This window comes from Eublepharis macularius, chromosome 5, assembly GCF_028583425.1.
Source record: "Eublepharis macularius isolate TG4126 chromosome 5, MPM_Emac_v1.0, whole genome shotgun sequence".
Classification (NCBI taxonomy): Eukaryota; Metazoa; Chordata; class Lepidosauria; order Squamata; family Eublepharidae; genus Eublepharis; species Eublepharis macularius.
This window is the reverse complement of record NC_072794.1, coordinates 129,527,038-129,547,293: the sequence shown is the minus strand read 5'-3', so window position 1 is coordinate 129,547,293 and position 20,256 is coordinate 129,527,038. Positions and strand designations below refer to the sequence as shown.

The window sequence follows — 20,256 nt, the reverse complement described above, 5'->3', positions numbered from 1 at the left end:
ACAGATGTCCTATAGTGTAGGATCCCCCCCCCCCCGTACTCTGTAATCCACCTTGACTCTTAGTGAGGAAGGCAGCTATAAATCCTACTATATAAAAGGCTAAGCGTGTTCCAGACAACTCACTTCCTACCCTGGTGTGCCACCAGAGGGTGCTGCCATGGAGGGAAAACCAGGAGAGGCAGCCTGTCCCTCTAAAGAGCACGCTGTGGTGGGAAGCCCAGGCTGGGATTAGGCACAGAGCAGATGGCAATGCCCGCCCCATGCCTTCACCCAGCTGGGATCAGGAGTGGAGCAAGTGGCAATGCCCATTCCCCGCCTTCACCCTGCTGGGATCAGAAGCGGAGCAGGTGGTAATGCCCACCTGACACCTTCACCTAGCTAGGATTAGGCACAGAGCAGGTGGTGATGCCCGCTTGCCCGCCCTACCCTTTCTAGAGCCTGTTGTATTTTTTCCCGCAACGGGCTTTGTTAATAGTAGCTAAATAAATGTTAGAAAATCATAGGTCTATTGTTTTGTAGGTTTCATTCAGATGAACTGTGTTTTCGTTTGGCTGGTAAACAACTGTAAAACATGACACCAATAAAATGGGACCATGTATGAACATATGGCAACACTCTGAAGTGTGGCAGGAAAAAAATACTGAATTGCTCAAAGGAAAAGAAAATATAATAATAATGAGAAACACTCACTGCTATCGTTGATCCATTTTTGCCAACACCACCTGTGAAGATCACACCAAAGTAGTTTGTACATGAGAATATAGTTCCTGCTACTGTACAAAGAGGAGGAAGTATTTTCACTGGGATGTTCAGCACTGGAATCTTGACAGGAGAGGGGAGGAAAATTAACATAGTTACAGTCAACTTGAAATATTTTTTCTAGCTGCCATGTAAACTCAGGACCAAAACAGACAAGAAACCGGGATATCTGTGAAGAGATCTTCCCAACATTTTTAAAGCTAAGCTGCAGCTGTGTATCACCCCAATTTGGATAAAGCCTAAATGAGGAGGAAAAACGATGGTTGTTGTGGGTTTTCCGGGCTGTATTGCCGTGGTCGGCATTGGCAATACAGCCCGGAAAACCCACAACAACCATCGTTCTCCGGCTGTGAAAGCCGTCGACAATACATAGGAGGAAAAACCTCTGCATGTTTTTTTCTTCTACCAAAAAGAAACTTTCTCTGTGCTACCATTAGCCCAATAAGGGAATATAGGCCTTCATCTTTCGCTCCTCTTTTTCCCTTTCCATAGCTAACAGTAGCATGGAGAGGGCATTTTTGATCACTGAAACCACGTGGAAGTGGAACAAAAAAGCCCTTTGCATGGCCCCAATCTGAATTAGGGCTACATGCAGGAGGCTATAATATAGCTTTAAAAAATGATGGTAGGATCCAGTCATGGATCTCCAGCATCTAGCTCAACCCTCAAACATTCCACTTTTTTGGAAGTTACCTGGAGACAAGAGAGAATATTTTCCCTTCACGCTACCTTTCAGAAAGCTAGAGACTTGTATCCAAGTGACAAAAATGAAAAATACCAGCATTTGAGTTCCCCCTGGAGAGAGTACATAATACTGGATGGAAGAAAGGTTTGTCATATTTAGGCTCCCTTTTTTTGAAAAACTTTTTAGCCCAGAATCCATGAAGTTAAACTGGATGTTACATTTGAGGTTAAATCTGATATAACAAAAGACTACACTGGATATGGGCAAAGGAAGGCAAACGGAAGAATAAGAGTTAGTACAAAGAGTATGTTGGGTTATCTTCCACAAATTCCAAAGTTAGAGATGAAGTAAATCAAATGGAAGAATCAATAAGAACGTAAGACTGCAATGCCAGAGGAAAAAGTGATACATTTCCCATGCTGGAGGCTCGTTAGCAAAACTATGCAGACATCTCTCACCATTTGGTGTCTCCAGCATCTCTGAAACATGGCAATTATATTATCATGAGTAACTGTTATTGTTTGAATATCTTCCATGAATTCTTTTTAAAGCCATTTATGCTTCTGGCCATCACTATCTTGTGGCAGTTAATTCTCTCAATCAAAAGCATTATGTGAAGTATTTCCTTTTGTCAGTTTTGAATCACCATGACTATTTGCATGTCATTTTCAAAATCCTAATAGTGCAAAATACCACTAAGAAACATAAGATACTTATTCTACAAATTTCTTATTCTGGAATTTATCCTCTCAAATGTGACAACTGATTGGTTTTTGGAAACTTAATATAAGCTTAGATATTAAGAGGAATGAAACACCATAAATTTGGATTTGTTTAATTTCCAAAAGTTTATACACGTGTCTACACGTTTTTCAACTTTAGCTATAATCTTAAGAGCTACAAACACTCTAGAATAAAAAAATGGAAATTAGCTGCACAAAAAATTGAGGCTGTATGGTGCTTAAACATTATATAAATACTGAGACAAAATAATATAAATAGTGACTCCAATTTACAGATCATATAGTATCTAGCCTGTATATCAGTGGACCCTCTCACACATTAAGACCTCTATACAATCTCACCTTCATCTACCTACCGAAAGTCCTGTCTGTAGCTAAAATTCATTTTCAATAATTTAATACAATGGTGCTTCAACTAGATTTTTAAAAGTCCATGCATATAAATAAATAGGAAAGCACCACACCATATAATCAATTTAGTGGGCTCCAAAGGTTGTAACAGCAATAACTTACTTCTAGACATCACAATAATTATCCTGTCTTTTACTCTGCAATAAATGGACATTTGTTTCTTGATTATGCACAGTTCGTTTCTTTTAATGATCAACACAAGTCTCCCATTCCCACACCACTTCTGAACTTTTAATTCTACAGTTACTACGTCCCTCAGCACTGTGTGCAACTCCAACATGTGTACACTCATCCACCAGTTTGTTATTTAAAAACAAAAGCAGCATGGTTGTCTCCCCTCTGTGACTCAGCATTTTGCAAACACTTATACATTAATCTCATTATTCTCTGGAGACTGTGCGCTTACTATCTCCTGGGTTGACATGCACATCTAGCAAGCTTCGCAAAAGGGATGGGAAGCAACAGCAGCAGAGGTGTCCTGTGCCTGCGGGCCCCCCACCTTCCTGCCAGCTAGCTGATTTCTTTCCATTATGTGCTGACAAGATATTGCAAAATTATTGTAAAGAGATTTGTAAAACAATTATTCAAATGCTGAAGTGTAGAAATGCCCGAGAGAGAAAAAAAGTGGAATGTTTGAGTAGATATGCTCTTTTAATAAGCATAAATTCCAGTGGTATATTTTTTTCTATAAAAGGTGAGCCATAAGTTTTTTCTAGTGTTAGAAACAACCTATTACTGAATGAAGATACAGAAGTCAGGACACACTACACATTAAGTGGTATAAAAATAGCACATTTCCCTCAAAATACTATGTCTTTTCTACTTTAAAAAATCTTAAGATTCCTTTAAATACATAAAATACTTTTTCTGAAGCAACAGTTGTTTTTCAGTACAGTCAATATTAAAGAGGGTATATTTGCAAGCCCATCAATTATTTATTTTTGCAATAACTACATTGTAGCAAAGACAGTTGATGTAGCCAATTAGCTTTCTTTTTAAGTGGTAATTTACATACAAGACACACAGCTATTGTGTTATAGCATGAAAATGTTATGTTTTAGTAAACACGCATACCATGTTCAAGCATCTGTGGCAGCCAAATTGTCCTAGATAAATGCTTCTGGCCAAAAAAATTCATAAAAATTTAAAACCAGCGTTTAAATGGCATTCTGTTAAATTGCTTATGGCTCAAGATCTACAGCTGGGTACAATAGCCTTTCCAACCTAAGCAGCTACATTTTGCTGATCTGGGACTAAATATACAGTCCCCACCAAGTTGTGAATATTTTGTTCAATTGGCACAGAAAATAATGCCTTGAGATGGCCGAGGTTCTTCTGGATAAATTACAGCAAAAGAATGAAACTCTCTAAACACTGAAGGGGAATGTACCAGGGCTCTGTATTCAATATACACTTTAATACAATACATTGTTATTTACTCCACTGGAAAATGGTGAGATTTTTCCAGCTCAAGCAAAGTCGTATTATTCTAGATGAATAACAAAATGTTTAAAATGGCAAGTTAAAAAAAAATAAATACATGTGATATACAAGATGAACAGAATTACCATAGTGTGCCAAAAAGTTGGTCCTCCGATCACTGCCAGTAAATGCATGATTATTATGAAGATTTGCACTTCAGTCACATCAATTCTGATTAGGTACAAAAAAGCCAAAAAAGCAGAATTACTCAAAGCAATTTTAACCATATTTTGCAAGCTTGGCAGCTCTCTTCTCATGCACAAGGTAAAATGAAAAAAAATGGAGAAAATTTGAAAATTAAGGAGAAAATGTGTTTCTTGCATACCCTTGCTGTGCTGTAGGTCTAACTCCACAGCAGAGAAAAACAGAGCTACAATTAAAGGCATCAATCCTATACAGCCACAGAACAGGCAGCAGAGAAGCACACCCACAACTAGAGAGGTTTCAGAAGTTTCTACTAGAGTATCGGGTATATGGGCAATCTGATTTTAATTGCACAAATGGCTTACAAGTTCCTTCCAATACCCCTCTGGCTGTGCAAATTCTTCTCCCCCACCCACACTATGACTGTCTAGAACTGTGGCCAAAAGCAGTAGTTGGAACATGTTTACTTCTTTTAACTGGCCATAAATAGCTGTAGAAACTTAAACATTAACCTTGCCCACCAACAAAAAGAATTTAGAGTTAACTCTGCAGAATAATGTTTACCTTCACCACAGTTTTTTCTTCTCTCATTCTACAGTGCAGTTGACACAAGGCTTGAAGTATATGCAATGCTGCCAATCTGTCAAATGTGGCCAAGAGATCTGGAGAGGGCCACAAGGTCACACTAACTTCTTCCTCTTCTCAGGTGTGGATTTCTGCCTCCCTTGCCCCCTTTGCTTTAACCATGGTTTAGTGTTACCCACCTGTACTGGCACTAACCGGAGTTCTCCTTGTAACCAGTTTGAAGTCACAGTTTGAAGAAAATATGCAAACTATGATTACGTTTTAGCCATGGTGCAGATGTAAAACTAAGCCACAGTTAGCAAACAAGGGGGAGTAGCACTAAAGAGAGGAAGACAGGTAACTATGAGCTACACCCTTTTTGTGATTTCTTAAGAGATTGGCAGCATTACATCACACCAATCCTCAGCCACCACAGTTGCTATCTCTTTGTTGCTGTTTCTTGAGCAGCAAAGAATTTGGAATCAACTGCATTACTGAGGTTTCTGGGTTTGTGCCTCATGATCACTTGATGCTTTACATTTTTAATATATATACTTTACAACATAATGACTTCATGCAACGATTGCTTGTTTACCGTAACATGTTATCATGCAGGTGCATGAGTGGCTGTGGGGCACAGAACTCTTGTCAAGCACATGATCATGCTATTGACTGGGAGCATTGATTCCAAGCCACCCACCTCCTTCTCTATACCCAAAGTTGATCAGGACTGTCAAAACTGACAGCACCAACCACTCGTTAGTTGCAGGAATATAAACTAATGATTTCATATGTAATTTGGAAATAATTCCAATTTACATTTTTGTTTATAGGAAGGGTTTCTGCTAGATTCCAAAAGAGATTAAGAAGAAAATTTAGAAAACTTTACATTTCTGTTCATGTTCTGTTTGTATAATAATTAAATCTATACTTAATATTAAGCATATTAAGAAAAATATTGTCCCCTCATAATTCAGCATATCCTTTTTATGCTTTCTTTTCAATATGCATTACCAATCAGTATGTATTCCTATATGTTCATATTCTCCACAACATAAACAAGATAATTCAGCATGTAGACCACAGCATTAGGAATAAAATATTCCAACCACTATGTCAGTGATTCCCTACCATGGCACCCATGGGCAAAAGGTCTTTTTTCCTAATCAAGGAAGATTAGGAACACTCTCTTGCCTTGAACACTCTGTGAATGGGGTCACCTTGAGTCTGCTGTGACTCAACAGCACATTATTTAATCAGCTTTTCTCAGAATTCCAAATGTGCCCACGCAAGCTCTGCAAGGCTGAGGACCCCTGCTCTATGTTCTTTATTTATGCTTGCATCTCTCTAATTGATCCAAATGCCAGTAACATAGGAAACTATTCTGTACGCACTCCAAATTCAACCTTGTAACTGTAAAATAGCAAGTTCATGCCTTCCACTTCTTCCTAAGATGTAACAAACAAACACTAGAAAACAATTGTTTGTGATGCTAATCATGTGATATAAATATATGGAACTCAAATGGTGCCCACTTGTGGCAGATGCCATCAGTGGCCTCCAAGTTATCCACTAATATAATGCTCAGTTAAATAGCATTTATGATAGCTGAAAAATATGTACACCCAAAAGCAGGAAAAAAATGATTTAAGTGATCTCGCATAAATCACACTGTTAGAGAAACAGAAAAATAAAGGTAGTAGAAAAATTAAGGTAGTAGAAATGATAGATAAATTATAATAAAGATAACTGAGTAAGAACAAGGTAGAGTTAATAAAAGAATATGATGGGTTATCATATGATACGTTATCATATGATACCACATAAAAAGTCACTATTATATTTATTTTTAAAAAATTACAATATTTACAACGTATGTTAAGTTACACAGTCAGCCTCTAAGAAACACACATGCATTATCGGTTGCCATGTGTACCCATATATTAAACAGCATTTGGGGGGTGGGGGGAATGACCTCTCCTTCATCACACTTTACTATGTTCTATCTTCCAATATTTCACATATGAAAACAGGGACAAGTTCGTAACACTGCTATTTTCATGCCAATGCTCACTGTCCTAACTTCTTGTCCTCCAAATTATGATCTACTGAAGGCAGTACTATGCCTTCTTTATGTTTTATTCATTTATTCTGCAATAGCCTGCCCCTCCAGTGATTTAAATGCCAAGCTGCTTGCTCTTTTGGTTAATGCTACATTTAAAACACACAACTGTCTGAAAATATGCCATCACAATTCAAAATTTACCTCAGTATCTGTTGTGCATGAAATGGCAGGATGTGCTCTGTTTGGTGTCTTAGCATTCACGCACATGCATTTATATGCAAGCGCACTAGAGACAAGGTGCATCCCTCACTACCCCACTCAGAAATGTAGCTTCTAGAGATCCTGTGGAGGGAAGCGAATACTGAGGAATGACAACTTTAGCAATTAATACTAATACAGTTGTAAAAAGGCATTTTTTTAAAAAAGCAAAAACAGGAACAATGATTTACCAGGGACAGATAAAAATCCCTGGAATACAGTGAAAACTTAAACCTATGCTATATTTCACTGTGGTGCAGACTTTAAAATACCCCCCTTCCTCACAGAAAGAATGATTACAGAGAGATCTTTTACACCTGAGCTCCTGCTGAAGCTGATGCCACTGTTAATTGTTGTGGCATACCTGAATCATACCAATACTACAGAGACTGGTTCAAGATTTCAAAATTAAAAATTTAAATTTAAAAGAAACAATTATCTGATTAAACAGAAAGTGTGCTGTGATGTTTCCTGAATCTTATACCCTTTATTTAAAACACAGCTTGACATCAGACACACAGTATAAGAAATTGGGTACCATTACTAAAACAATTATTGATCAACCTATTTTAAGAATTAGGTAGTATTGGATGTTTGAAGAGATCAAAAACCTTTGAAATGTGATGCATGTTAAGTGTTTTTTACATACCCAAGAAAAAATTAAGTTATTTTGTGAACAACCATGATAATCTCCTAGCTACTTCTTTTGAGTTAACAAAAAACTGTTTATCCTAAGCTTTCTCTATCTTCATTTTAAACACTGAAAAAAATTCAGTAAAAGTTTTTTTTAAAAAAATTCCCTAAAAAGTCCTCATCCTTATGAAATGGTCAAGAAACTATTATCCCAAATGGTTTGAGAGACTGGACAAAATGCTCTCAGTAGTAAACAGTGTCTCCATGTGGGCTTTCTGCACCATGACAGCAAAACAACCCCTCTGGTTGTGTAATAGCTTAAAAGAACATCTCCATGTAAAATTCTAAATGAATTTAGGAACAGCAGCAGAAATCCTGATCTACTTTACTAAAATCAGCTTGTCTCCAAATAATTCACACACAACTGACACATGTAGCCACGTCAAATCTAAACAATCCGTAACATGAAACATCTGGAGCCAGCTTCAACATTGATCTGTCCCAATATATTAAGTTTTATTTTGTTGCCTTCTAGTTATCTGCTTGTATCCTACCACTCATTTCTGATAATGCAAAGGCGCTTCTGCCATCAAGGGTTTCTGCCATTCAAGGGTATTTTCGCCAATTCTCCTTTCCCATTGCAAATACACTCTTTGCCCCCTATGCTGTTCGGGAGGGTCTGCTGAGCCCCAGGAACAAAATGGGGGAGGTCCAGGGGGCTGTAGCAGGAAGGGGAAGCCAATCGATGAGCCAATCATATTGCATACTAACCATTACTCTGTAGTATCCCTCCCCTCCCAGCTATGATCATACAGTACAGGAGGACCAGAATTATATACAAGTGTAATTCCAAGCGTCTATTTAATCTGTTCCAGTCCTCATATTACCTGGTAGCATATCATTTCAGAAACAAACATATACTTGAAAATGCTACACAAATGTTGATGGTAAAAATAACAGCTTCTCTTATGTATGGAGCAGTGGCACGTCAGCTACCAAATTTGTGAAAAGATACGAAGGATCTTGCTGGGTTGCCCCATGCTTTTCTCAAACCAAAAGACCCCAATTAAAATCTCACCCCCTGCCATTAATTCAGTACATGGACTTAGGCAACCTTCCATTTTTCAGTCTTAGCCCCACCCCCCCAACCCATCTGCAACACCAACTATCTTACAGTTTGTTGCAAAGATTATATAGAATGAGCAATATAAAGTACTCAGTCAAAATTCATACTGTATTAAGACTTATCATTCCCTCTCTGGTTTAGATGGTTACTGGTTCTACACATTTTTCTTGGCACCCCACACTCTTTCCTGTCACAGTCCTCCTGATTCACAACTCTTCAGTTGCACCATACATGTCAATCAGGTCTGCCATATATTCACCAGCGCTGCCCACAGCAAATATATACTATTACCAATATTCACATATCCTTAAACACTTAAGAGCACGTGTCTAAGAGTGCTGATTGTACTGTACCTTGCCATTCATATTTTACCTGTTTGCTGCAGGCACACGAGTGCTGCTGCAACAAATGTAACTGCTGCATAAAGTTGAAAGCATTATTTAATTCCTATGGTCAACAACTACTAAAAGCAACAGTTGTACACTCAAACTAGATAGGGAAATCCTCCATCTGAAATTTCCTCCATCTTCAAATATATTATCAATAGAGACAGATTCAAAGAGAGGACAGAAGTGATGAAAGATCTTGAAAGATTCAGAAGACCAAGATGCTTAATGTTAATAAAATTACATTTAAGTAAGAAAACACCATTTGCAAGTGTTGAAGAAATATGTATACTGGTTTTACTAAGCAACAGAAAGCTTTTAAAAACTCACATTAGCACTTTTCCTAATATTTAAATAAGGAGTTGAATGATGAAACTGTCTTATTAGGGAACTACATCACTTTTACACAGTCTTAGGAAAGAGCCCTATAGGATCTTTCTTAAGCTTGAGGACAAGGAACTCTAGGAGAGCACTAAGAATATATTTTCTAACATTAACATCTCATGATAACTAGCTAGCTAAACAATTCTTTTTCCTGGTGGAAAGGTTTCTAGTAAAAGAGGAAGGAAATATTCCAAAAGTGGTTCCAACAAAAGTAATCCAGACCTTATGTAAAGAGATGCTTCCACCACTCTGGCATTCTTCTCTTCAAAGAGGTGAAGTCAGTTCTGCATGTTTTACAATAGCCAATAGGGGGAAAAAACAAAACAACACCACAGTTTCAAAACAAAGCTATGTTTTAGAGCAAACGGGGGGAAGCTCCACAACCAGAGTGAATTTTTATTACCAATTTAGATTGCCTTTTATAGAAATAAACATGAAATAACGATTGTCAATTTTCCCATTACACTGTGCATGACAAAAGGTGCTGTCTCTGCAGAACTCATGCCATTGTTCATTGCGGGTAACACTGCTCTGCTTGTTACCATGTCATTCCAAAACTCAGGTCCCAGAGTTCCTGTGAGAAGGTGAGTTATTATAATAATGAGCTCAGTCTCTGTAACATCAAATCTATGCATGAGGGAAAGAAAAATTTTAAATTGTTTTACTAAGAGGTCTTCCAGTTCCATGGAACAGATTTTCACTGACAATTAACAATATGAACTTGAAATAATAGGTAGCTCTTTTAAAATGCAGCAAACAGTTATTAGAGATGCCAGTATATGGCCTAAAAAGCAGTAAAGAGTACAATCCACGTCCAACTGAAGTCAATGGCAAACCTCCCATTGTGTTCAATGGTCCTGGATTGTGTTCCTGAAAAGGAGTTTGAAGATATTCCAAAAACAAAAATAAAACAAATGATTTACATTTTCAACATCAACATTCATTTTAAGGTAAACCCTACACATAATCTATAATAGCAGTTCTGAAACAGTTTACATACAACACTAAAAATGAACATCTAACGCACAGAACAGAAGCCATAATTACATTAAGTTTTCCCAAATGAGTGAAGTGAGAAATAATTCTGAATTCTATGCAAATTATGCTATACAGCCTGAAGAAGGCTCCTTTATGATTGCAGAACTGGCTGTAATGAACTTGCAGCATTGTTAGGTCTGATCCTTGCAATTACATGAAACCAATGATCAGGATATCCTTTAGGCTTTGCAATGCTCTTTGAACTTGGTTTTTATGGGTTGAGTGAGTTAATGGAATAGTTTTCCCCCTTCCCACTGTAAGTCACTCCCCAAAGCAGCCTGACAGGGTCAGAGGACTCTTAGGAACCGAGTAGGATAGGGCATGGAAGCTGTAGCAGGGACTAACTCTACACACTAACTCTAAGAGGGACTAACTCTACACACTGATAAGTTCATGCAAGCGGAGGTGTATCTGATTTCTACTGAATTCTCATCAAGCTGCATGCAGCCCTACATGCTGCATTATACTCTATTCCCAAGGATCCCTGACCCACAAGATAATCTTTTCAGAAGGAAAGGAGAAAAGGAAGAGACCTTTTCCATTAACTTATTCTGTTCATGGCTCATAGGCTCCAATCCAATATTTTTTACTACAATATTTTGATTGCATTATTTTAATACTGTATCATCAGCCAAGATCACAGATTTGCAAGTACGTGGCTTGAACGTGTATATAACTCTGTTTAAGAATTATCCCATGAGAAGAAGAAAAAAATATAAGAAGGAAGTTTTATCAACAGATTGTTTAAGAACTTACTGTGCTCTATTTTACCTATATATAGGACAAACCATAAGATGACCCTACAAAGGCTTTGCATTTAAAATTTAAATACAATTTAATATTGGGCCCATAAACATGCTCATGACTTTTGAAGCTCCCACACTCTAGCAGGTCTTTCTAGCAGTGTGTGAGCGTCTTTCATTCTTCTTTTTGAACCTATTTATAGACCCCCATGTTATTTTCTGGCATGCCTTTTCTATTTGCTGCTTAAAATTGTCTATTTTTTGCTTTAAAAACACTTTGTTTTGAAACATGTAGATATGTAGTCTAGATTCAAAACCAGCTATTTTTATCTTCATAATTAATGGTTTATCCTTTTAAAAAAATCAACCGTCACAGCAACCAACTAGCATTACTGCTTTGGAAAGTTCTAAGCATCAGAAGGTTTGTGAGCTTGCATCATATTACATTAGCTCAGGTTTCAGGACAGGCACTAACTAAACAAGTGTTCACCCAATCCCTGGCCTGAAGCTTAGTAAGCACACCATGGCCAAAGACCACAGCAAGGCAGTGGGCCAAAGACCATGGAAAGGCACAAAGATCATGTTTATCTTGAGCCAAACTAGAGAAACTCTAAGAAGATGGAAAATAAATGTTGCAAGCCAATGTGTACTTACCTGAAACCCATCTGAATTAATCTACATAGCTAATTCTGAACCTGGCCCCAGAATGTAGATCAAAAATCTACAAAATGGGGGCAGCTGTACAAAGGGGAGATGCTTCTACAAATCTGGAGGTAACTCTGGGTTTACAGAGTTCTATTTAACTCTTAAATAGAAAAAAAGGAGATGATAGAATTTTAAAGTTTTTAAAAGACAAGTTCTCATGAGATTACCTCTACAGTCTGTAGTTTGATCAACTACAGACTGCAGTTACCTAGCTAATCCAAAATGGCTGCTGCAGTTTTACTTTGAAACCTGAGAGGAGCTGGGGTGAGAAGACATGGACAGGCAGAAGAAACAAGGAAGAATTGGGGTAGAGGAGCAAAGATAGAGTCGAGGGAGAGAAGGAATCAAGAAAAATAGAGAAAAACAGGTGAGAAGGTGTGGGGGAGGAAGCAGAGAAAGGAAAGAGGCTACAAAGTGGAGGGAAGGACTGAAGGGAAAGTGGCAAATCTGGGGACTAACTGTGAAAGGTAACTGGAAGAGAAGAAAGAAATCAGGGAAAGGGGAACGAGCATGTGGAGGAGGACCGATGGGGGATGAGATTCTCCCCCACGAGCCCATGTGGATTCCCAAGCTGTTCAAGCTTATTTCTGAGAAATCGTGCCTTGGACTAATTTGTAAGCCTCTAAGCAGATGCCAATAAGCATACCTAAAGAAAACAACTAAGCTTGTACTGAAACATTTGTAGGGACTTAAAACAGTTTGAGACAGTCTAGCTTTAACACTGGTTGTCAAGTGACATGCTTTCCCCCCCTGAATGCATCATCTTATATACTAATAGCCAAGTGGCAAAGATCTGGGAATAAACCAGAGACTGGAGCCATGAACAGACAAGACAGATTTTCCTACACACCTGAAAAATACCCCAGGTTTGCAGAAAAATCTGAAAACTATAAATAAAAAAAATAAATTGGGGGGCAGCCAAAATGACAAAAGGAGTGCCTGTAGCTTTAACTAGATGCCCTCAATGGCTGTTGCTAGGCAACCATAACAGTTCAGCCAGTATTCCAAGATGGATTTCTGTCAGTAACAGGAAGGGGGAGGAGCAGGGCTGTTTTGGCCTTTAAGGGAAGACTCATTCAAGCCAGTCTCAGAAGCAACCACCACATGGCCTGATACCATGCCACTTGCATGACTCACCTAGGCATGGCTGATTGCTAACGTTCAACAGCAGCCCCCCTCCCCAGGTGTACTGGTTAGAGTCTCACAGTAGGGTGTGGGAGAAGCAGGTTCAAATCACCACTCCTCTGTAGAAGCTCACTGAGTGACTTTGATCCAGTCACACACACTCCGCCTAACCTACCTCTCAAAATTGTCATGAGGATAATATCGCAGCAAGAATGCTTTGTGTCTCCATTGTGGAGAAAAGCAGCATATAAATGAAGTAAGTTAAGAAATATAGATAAAGATAGGGGCAAATAAAATATAAGTTGTTTAGTGGGTCTGAAAGAGAGAAGGACGTAGGGCTGCCATGAGGAAGGAAAGAGGAAATAGTGTGGGCAAGAGGATATATGGGAAAGTGAAGTACCCTCTACAAGTTCTTGCAGGTTTCCCACCATGCAACTGGACCTAGATCAGCTGGCACCATGCAACTGGGCTATAGGGGAGAGGCTGATGAGGAGGGTGGAAGCGGAGAAAGGTGAAGGCAGGGGACAAAACTGGGTGAAAAGGAGAGTAGGAAGCAGGAAAATGGGGAGAGGCTATGGGGGGGCATGGAGAGGAAAGAGAACATGGTTGGAGAGAGGGTCCTTTCGTGTCCCCACTTGTATTATATATTTCTCATCTAAGCAGGGCTGGATCTACGGGCGCAGGCACCCGGTGCAACCCTTGCCTGGGTCTCTGTGCGCGCTCCCAGCGCTGCGTGATGATGTCACCACGCAGGGCGGGAGGCATGCCGCCCGCACGGCAAGCTGGCCGCTCCAGCACCCAGTGCGCCGCAGAGCTGGAGGCGGCAGTGCGGGCGTGCGCTGGGGCAGCCGGCTGGCTTGCCGCGTGCGGAGGGCCTCCTACCTCTGCACTCAGCCTCCCATGTGGCAAACCCACTGCCCCAGCGCACGCTCTCATCGCTGCCAGCTCCATGGTGCTCTGTGCACTGGGGCAGCTAGCTTGCCATGCGGGCAGCTGAGCACAGGGCTAGGAGGCCCTCTGCGCAGTTCGCCTGCTCCGCTGCTCCATGCTGCCCACATGGCAAGCTGACCGCCCCAGTGCACAGTGTGCTGTGGAGCTGGCAGAAGCGGTGGCGAGGGCGTGCACTGCCGACTGAGCGCAGGGCTGGGATGTCCTGCGTGCACAGCAAGCCAGCCACCCCATCGGTGGTGAGGGCCTCCCAACCCTGCGCTCAGCCTCCTGCGCGGCAAGCTGCAGCGCGCTCCCGGCAGCTGGCAGCCACACCCGGCACCCCCTCTTTGGGGGCGCCGGGGGCAGGCTACCCCCTGCCCCCCCTCTATCCAGCCCTGCATCTAAGGTAGTTCTGGTATTATTTAGCAAATAATTTTCTATTGTGTCATTCAGGTTTATCTAACTCTGCAATTTTCTTTCCTTTTTCTAGCATATTCTTCTAAGTAAAAAGACTAAAAACTAGTTTTGTTTGGCTATGACTGTTATTTCAATATACAATCCATGTCCTAAATTACAGAATTGTGAATGCATAATCATTGACTTAATAACTTAAATACACACAACAATATTCATTTTCCACCTAGCTGGTTTACTTACATTCCGAAGCGCAATGTTCCAGAGACATATGTTTGCCAATGTGCACAGTAAAACATAAATGTCCCCGCAAAACAGCAAAAGAACATCCAGTCAGGATTTGTTCCCAGCTGCACAGCAATACACGTTCCCAAGACCACAAAAACTGCAGAGAAAATCAATTACAATGAGTAAAAACTTCAGGTTTAAGAACAAAAGCCTGGAGAAATAAATATGTTCATTATTTCATCATTATGACATTCAATATCCTGCAATATAAAACTTATTCTCTCATTTACTTAGTGTTTTTTTAAGCATAGCATTGATATTTCAACATTCCAAGACCAACGTACATTCTTAGAGATAAATAATGTGTACAGCTGGAAACAAACATGAGCAAACAAACAAAATTAACCATAAGGATGGACTGGTGTGTTCTCAGTTCCATCAATTAATATTGATTCAGGTTACATCTCACAACACTATAACATTTTAAAAGTGAACATAAAATGTATTTTTTAAAAACTGTATTAGTACTATTAATCCTAACAATAGTCTTACTAATCATAAGAATTAATAGGCAGCCTAGCCATATCCCTCGACACAGACTTGCAACAAGTTATTTCTACAGTGCAAGAGAAGTGACTTCTCCTTGGGATTAATCCTGAACAAACTTCAGTAGTTTACTAATTCCACAAATAAAACAGGAGAACGGGGAAATAAAGTTATACAATAGAAAGCATACTCGTTTCAGTTTCTGATTACTTTCTAAAGAAATCAACAAGGCTATACAAAAATCAACAGACTTTAGAAAACAGTTTTTAAAGCTGAGTTTAACAGAAATTAATGAAAGCTTGGTATGCAAAAATATTTATTGGTGAGTATTATTGGTGTTATAAGCTTCAATATATATTGCTTGAAAATAAAATTTAAAAATCCAAATCAACAGAGTGCTGAAATTGACTAGCCTTCAAACAGCTTCTTGTCTAAATTTTATGAAGAAAAGCTCTTCATGGATTTTAATAAAGCAGTGCTGAAAGAGTGGGGCACTGCTCATTGTGAGTGCACTTAGCCATGTACGCCTTTTAAAGGCTACAGGAATGTTCATGTCAATAAACTTTCTGTTCTATTATGCAAAGCCTACCCAGGCATGGGGTAGCCTAATCACAAAACACTCTAATGGAGTTGTATGGTTCAAGAAGACGCAATCAGAGTTACAGCTCTTCACCTGTTATTAGTTTGCTGTCTGTGCAACTGAAAGCTAGATTTGATTTTTTTCCTAAGCACTTCTGAAGTACAACAAAACGTACAAAGTTAGCACAACCAACTACAAAGAGTATACAAAAGGATTCTGCCTAAGCTTTAGCCCAGTTGCCCTAAACTTGGTAGGAAAAACTCAGGAATTGCGCAATTCTTTTACTTCCAAGGTTTGGGAGCTTCCCAGAGCCAAGCTGTATGAGCTAGCTTAGGGACTACACAGTTCCTTAAAACTTTAAGACCAGCATTTGGAGCTTTTACATATTTAATACCAATCTCCAGGTCTTGCACAAAAAACAGGCAAAGGTTCAAAGGGGTAGTTGAAAGCAAACTGAAATTAAATGCTTTTCTACAATAACAAAAGTGAAAACTAAAAAGGCTGCTTCACTTCAGGTCTACTGGGGAAGACTGCATATTACTGGTTGCATAAACAGCTACTTTAAATATTTTAAGTGAGGGTATAATTAATTGTTAATAAGATTTAACAATGAAATCCTTTGCAGAGTTAATCCTGTCTAAGACCATGTATTTCAATGAATTTAGACTGTTTAAGACTGTACTGTACATTACTGAATATGAAATTAGCTAACCAAATGTAGACCTTGTGTTATGCATACAATCCAAATTTCTAAAATGTGGTATCTTAAAGACAAACAACATTTATCCCAGTATAAACTTTTGTGAGTCATGAAAACTTAAGCTGTAATACATTTTGTTAGCCTTTAAGGTGCTATGGGACTCCAATATAACCACAGCATATTATTCTCATTTTGCAACATCATCCAAGGATTTTTTTTGTTTTCTTGTTTTGTATTCTGCATACCCTCCAGAGTATAAATAATTTAATAGACAAATATATTTTAGTAGTAAATACCTGTGGACAGTGAGTCACAACCATGGTCAAAAAGTTCACCCAAAGGGCTACTAGTATTGGTTCTTCTTGCTTGCTTTCCATCTATGGCATCCAAAGACTGGTATATGAAAAGACCACAAGCACATGCAATATATGCCCAAGGAGGTGCCTGAGAGAAATACATGTGAACAGCAATGAATTATAAATTTGCTGTATTTCTCATATGCTGCAAATCCATTCTTAATTGTCTGTAGAAGACTACAAATACTGACACTTGCATTAATATACAGTGGTGTGTTGCATGAATAAAGTAAATTATTTCAAAACATATTAAATATTAAAGAGGCTGCAATGACCTGACAATTTGGTGAGCTGTTTGATAAACAAAGGCTGCACATGGAAAATGAGATTGTTACTCTGATTTCTAAATAATAAGGTATGTCAGAAACAATCCACTAATCTCTCCCTCTCTGCCAACAAGGCAGAAAAATGGTTTGGGGCTTTCAGAATGAACATCAAAAAATTCATAGTAAATCTCACAGGGTCTTTTCCTTGAGGTCTCAGCAAAGTGTCAAAGTGTTCATTCGCTTTAGCAGAACACGACTTATCCTAATATGGATGACAGGAACTATTCACATCCACTTATTTTGATATGTGAAGTAATTTGTTGTCCAGGCTAACTATATGAACTTTTCAGATTCCTGAGATTTTAAAAAAGTCATTGTTAAATGAGGTCACCAATGAGCACTTGTTCTCCCAACTGTTTAGAAGAATATTTGATCACTTCTGCTGGGGTATCTGTATTTTGATATGTTGTAGCATTCAGAAATATAGCCGGCAGAGGGCGTGGAACTGGCATTTTTATTGGGATCACATAACACTGTCTTCCTTATTTTGGTCAACTGTGGCAGAAGTAAACAAACTATTTGTCACCAAGCTAAAGAAACAGGGATTTTCAAAGGTCTTTAGTTGAGCCTTAAGCAACCTAAACCACTACTTGATAACATTTTCAAAACTTCTGAGGGAGTTTCAAATACTCTATGTCATGTGGAAATGTTTGATTCCTATATTATATTACTATGGATTCTTTGTAACAGTCAAAGTGTTATTAAATACCTGTTTGCCTACCAATTCCATCCTTGAAAATACTAATATTGAACTGCAAATACGTATTGAAGTGAATTACAATAAGGGAGTTTTTCAGAAATCTAAATATAAGAGAAGTTTGATATTTCACAGAGAAACTGATTTAATTTTTCCCATTTATGAAAAATAACTAACCCTTTTTATTTCACTGAAAAATGCATCAGGGGGGTTGTGTTTTAGGAGACCGAAATACACAGGAAGCATAAGACATAGCTGCAGGGCAGTATTATGCATTTTTCTAAAAAGAAACAAGATGATACTAATCCCAACATTTATCTTAATACCTTAAAATGTACTGGATTATTATTGTCTGAAGCTGCCATCTGATCACAACCATTTATAAAAGTAGACATAGGATTATAAAAATATGTAAGAGACCAATATAATGGGGTAAGATAATAACAATCACAGACGTGAAAACTTAGCAAAGCTTTTCCTTTCTCTGTATTTTCTGCAAGTGGCTAGTTAATTAAAATACAGTATATTTGCAGGAAGAATGTTAATTCAAAAATTTCTTATGTGAAAACTGTAACAAGGAAAATATAGTGGTCCACAAAAAAAACCAGGATAGTGATCTTCAGTAAACCAAAGCTTAAGATCTGATCTGTCCTTACTACCAGAATGATCAAACTTTGCATTTTTACTTACCTAAACATAACTATATAAAGTAATACCTCTAATTTTATTAAAGGAAGGTGGACATTCATTCTTTGAATGGCTTACCCCTTAACTTGCCATATTTCAGTAAAAGTATGTGGTAAAGTTAGTAAGAACTGAACTTAAAATTATGTCCTGATGTGCAATTAGTCAGACACGAAAGATGAAAAAGACACAATACCTTCCAGTTTTGCATCAAATGCTCTCCCTCCTCACTCTGTGTGTGTATTCAATGACACCCTTCCCTAAAATGTCAGCTCTAACTGTAACCATGGCATGTATCCAGTTAATCTCCTCATGTTCTATACAAGCGTCATAAAAATCTAAGTAAATCCTCTGATCTAAACACAGATCTTTGTGTGAATGTGAATACTGAATCAAGAGTTCAAGCATCATTTTAACTGTAACCCAAAATATGGCAACTTGCTCTTCTTGTGGTTCATATGGATGTCTGCTAAATGCCAAGTTACATACTTGAACTTGTAGGGAATAGCATGTAAAGCAACCTTCTTCACATTATTTTAAAAGTAACATAAAATCATGCTTGTGAACTGAGAATGTGCAAGACAGACATTAACAAACAAAATTCTGATGCTTGCCTGAGCAACTATAGACAAGCTTCCAGGAAGTAGCTTAAATATGTAGGACAAGCAGTGCAAGATAAAAAAAAAATTCTGGGTTTCCAAGTTATATTTCTGAGAGATTAATATATCACTCATCTCAGATTACTGTTAAAGAAAGAAAAATGCCAGTGCTACTAATGCTAACTGCAGTAATGAGTGACAGTATGAAAGAGAATCCTGTAAAAAGCAAGAATTCTAATCCATGACATTTATTTGCAGAGGATAGATCTAGCACTATTGGTTATTAGCACTATATCAATATTATCATATGCAGAATCACTCCTGTCTATGATTTCTTTTTTTAAAATTTTTTTTATTGGAATTAGAAATATTTTGTCATTTATAACAATCAAATTACTTTAATATTCCAGTTCTAACCCCCTCCCTCCCCCCCCCCCCCCCGTTTGTTGACTTCCAACAGTTTTCCAACCCTGTCTATGATTTCAATGGACTTATAATGGAGTAACTCTGCATAAGATTGAAAAGCAAATGTTACCGGCTACAATTTGAATTGCCTAGTACACATATGTGGGTAATTGTAAAGTAGCATTAGTAATATTAAAAAGTAATACCTAGTGGAGTTCAGCACCAGGTCAGTACTATTTCACAGATTCATAATTACTTGGATGGAGTTGACAGAACGTTTATCAAAAACATGAAGACTGGAAAGAACTGCCAACATTGCTATAGAACAGATTAAACTACAAAGTGTCTTCAATTCACTGGACAGCTGACAAGACAGCAATAGTGAATGTGGGCAAGTAAAAAAGCAAAAATATAAGATACAATTAGTATCTGGCTAGGCAGAAGCAGTTAGGATTTACTGGTAGATAACAAAATTGACATGTCAACATTTTTACCCAATAGCATAAAGAGCCAGGGAAAAAATTATTTTTCATTAATGGA

General features: G+C 38.3%; 1 protein-coding gene across 4 annotated transcripts in view; it reads right to left on the bottom strand.

The window, feature by feature from the left end:
• The window catches only part of CEPT1 (choline/ethanolamine phosphotransferase 1), a 28,898-nt gene that overhangs the window by 4,381 nt on the left and 4,261 nt on the right, over positions 1–20,256 (bottom strand). For 3 of the 4 annotated variants that reach the window (XM_054981291.1, XM_054981293.1, XM_054981294.1), the window contains exons 3-6: positions 16,946–17,093; positions 14,839–14,980; positions 4,167–4,251; positions 691–822 (exon numbers count right to left, since the gene is read on the bottom strand). In XM_054981291.1, the coding sequence (XP_054837266.1) occupies positions 691–822; positions 4,167–4,251; positions 14,839–14,980; positions 16,946–17,093 (507 nt within the window). Of the gene's footprint in view, positions 1–690; positions 823–4,166; positions 4,252–10,182; positions 10,268–14,838; positions 14,981–16,945; positions 17,094–20,256 lie in introns of all 4 variants that reach the window. The other variant, XM_054981292.1, reaches the window with a different exon arrangement.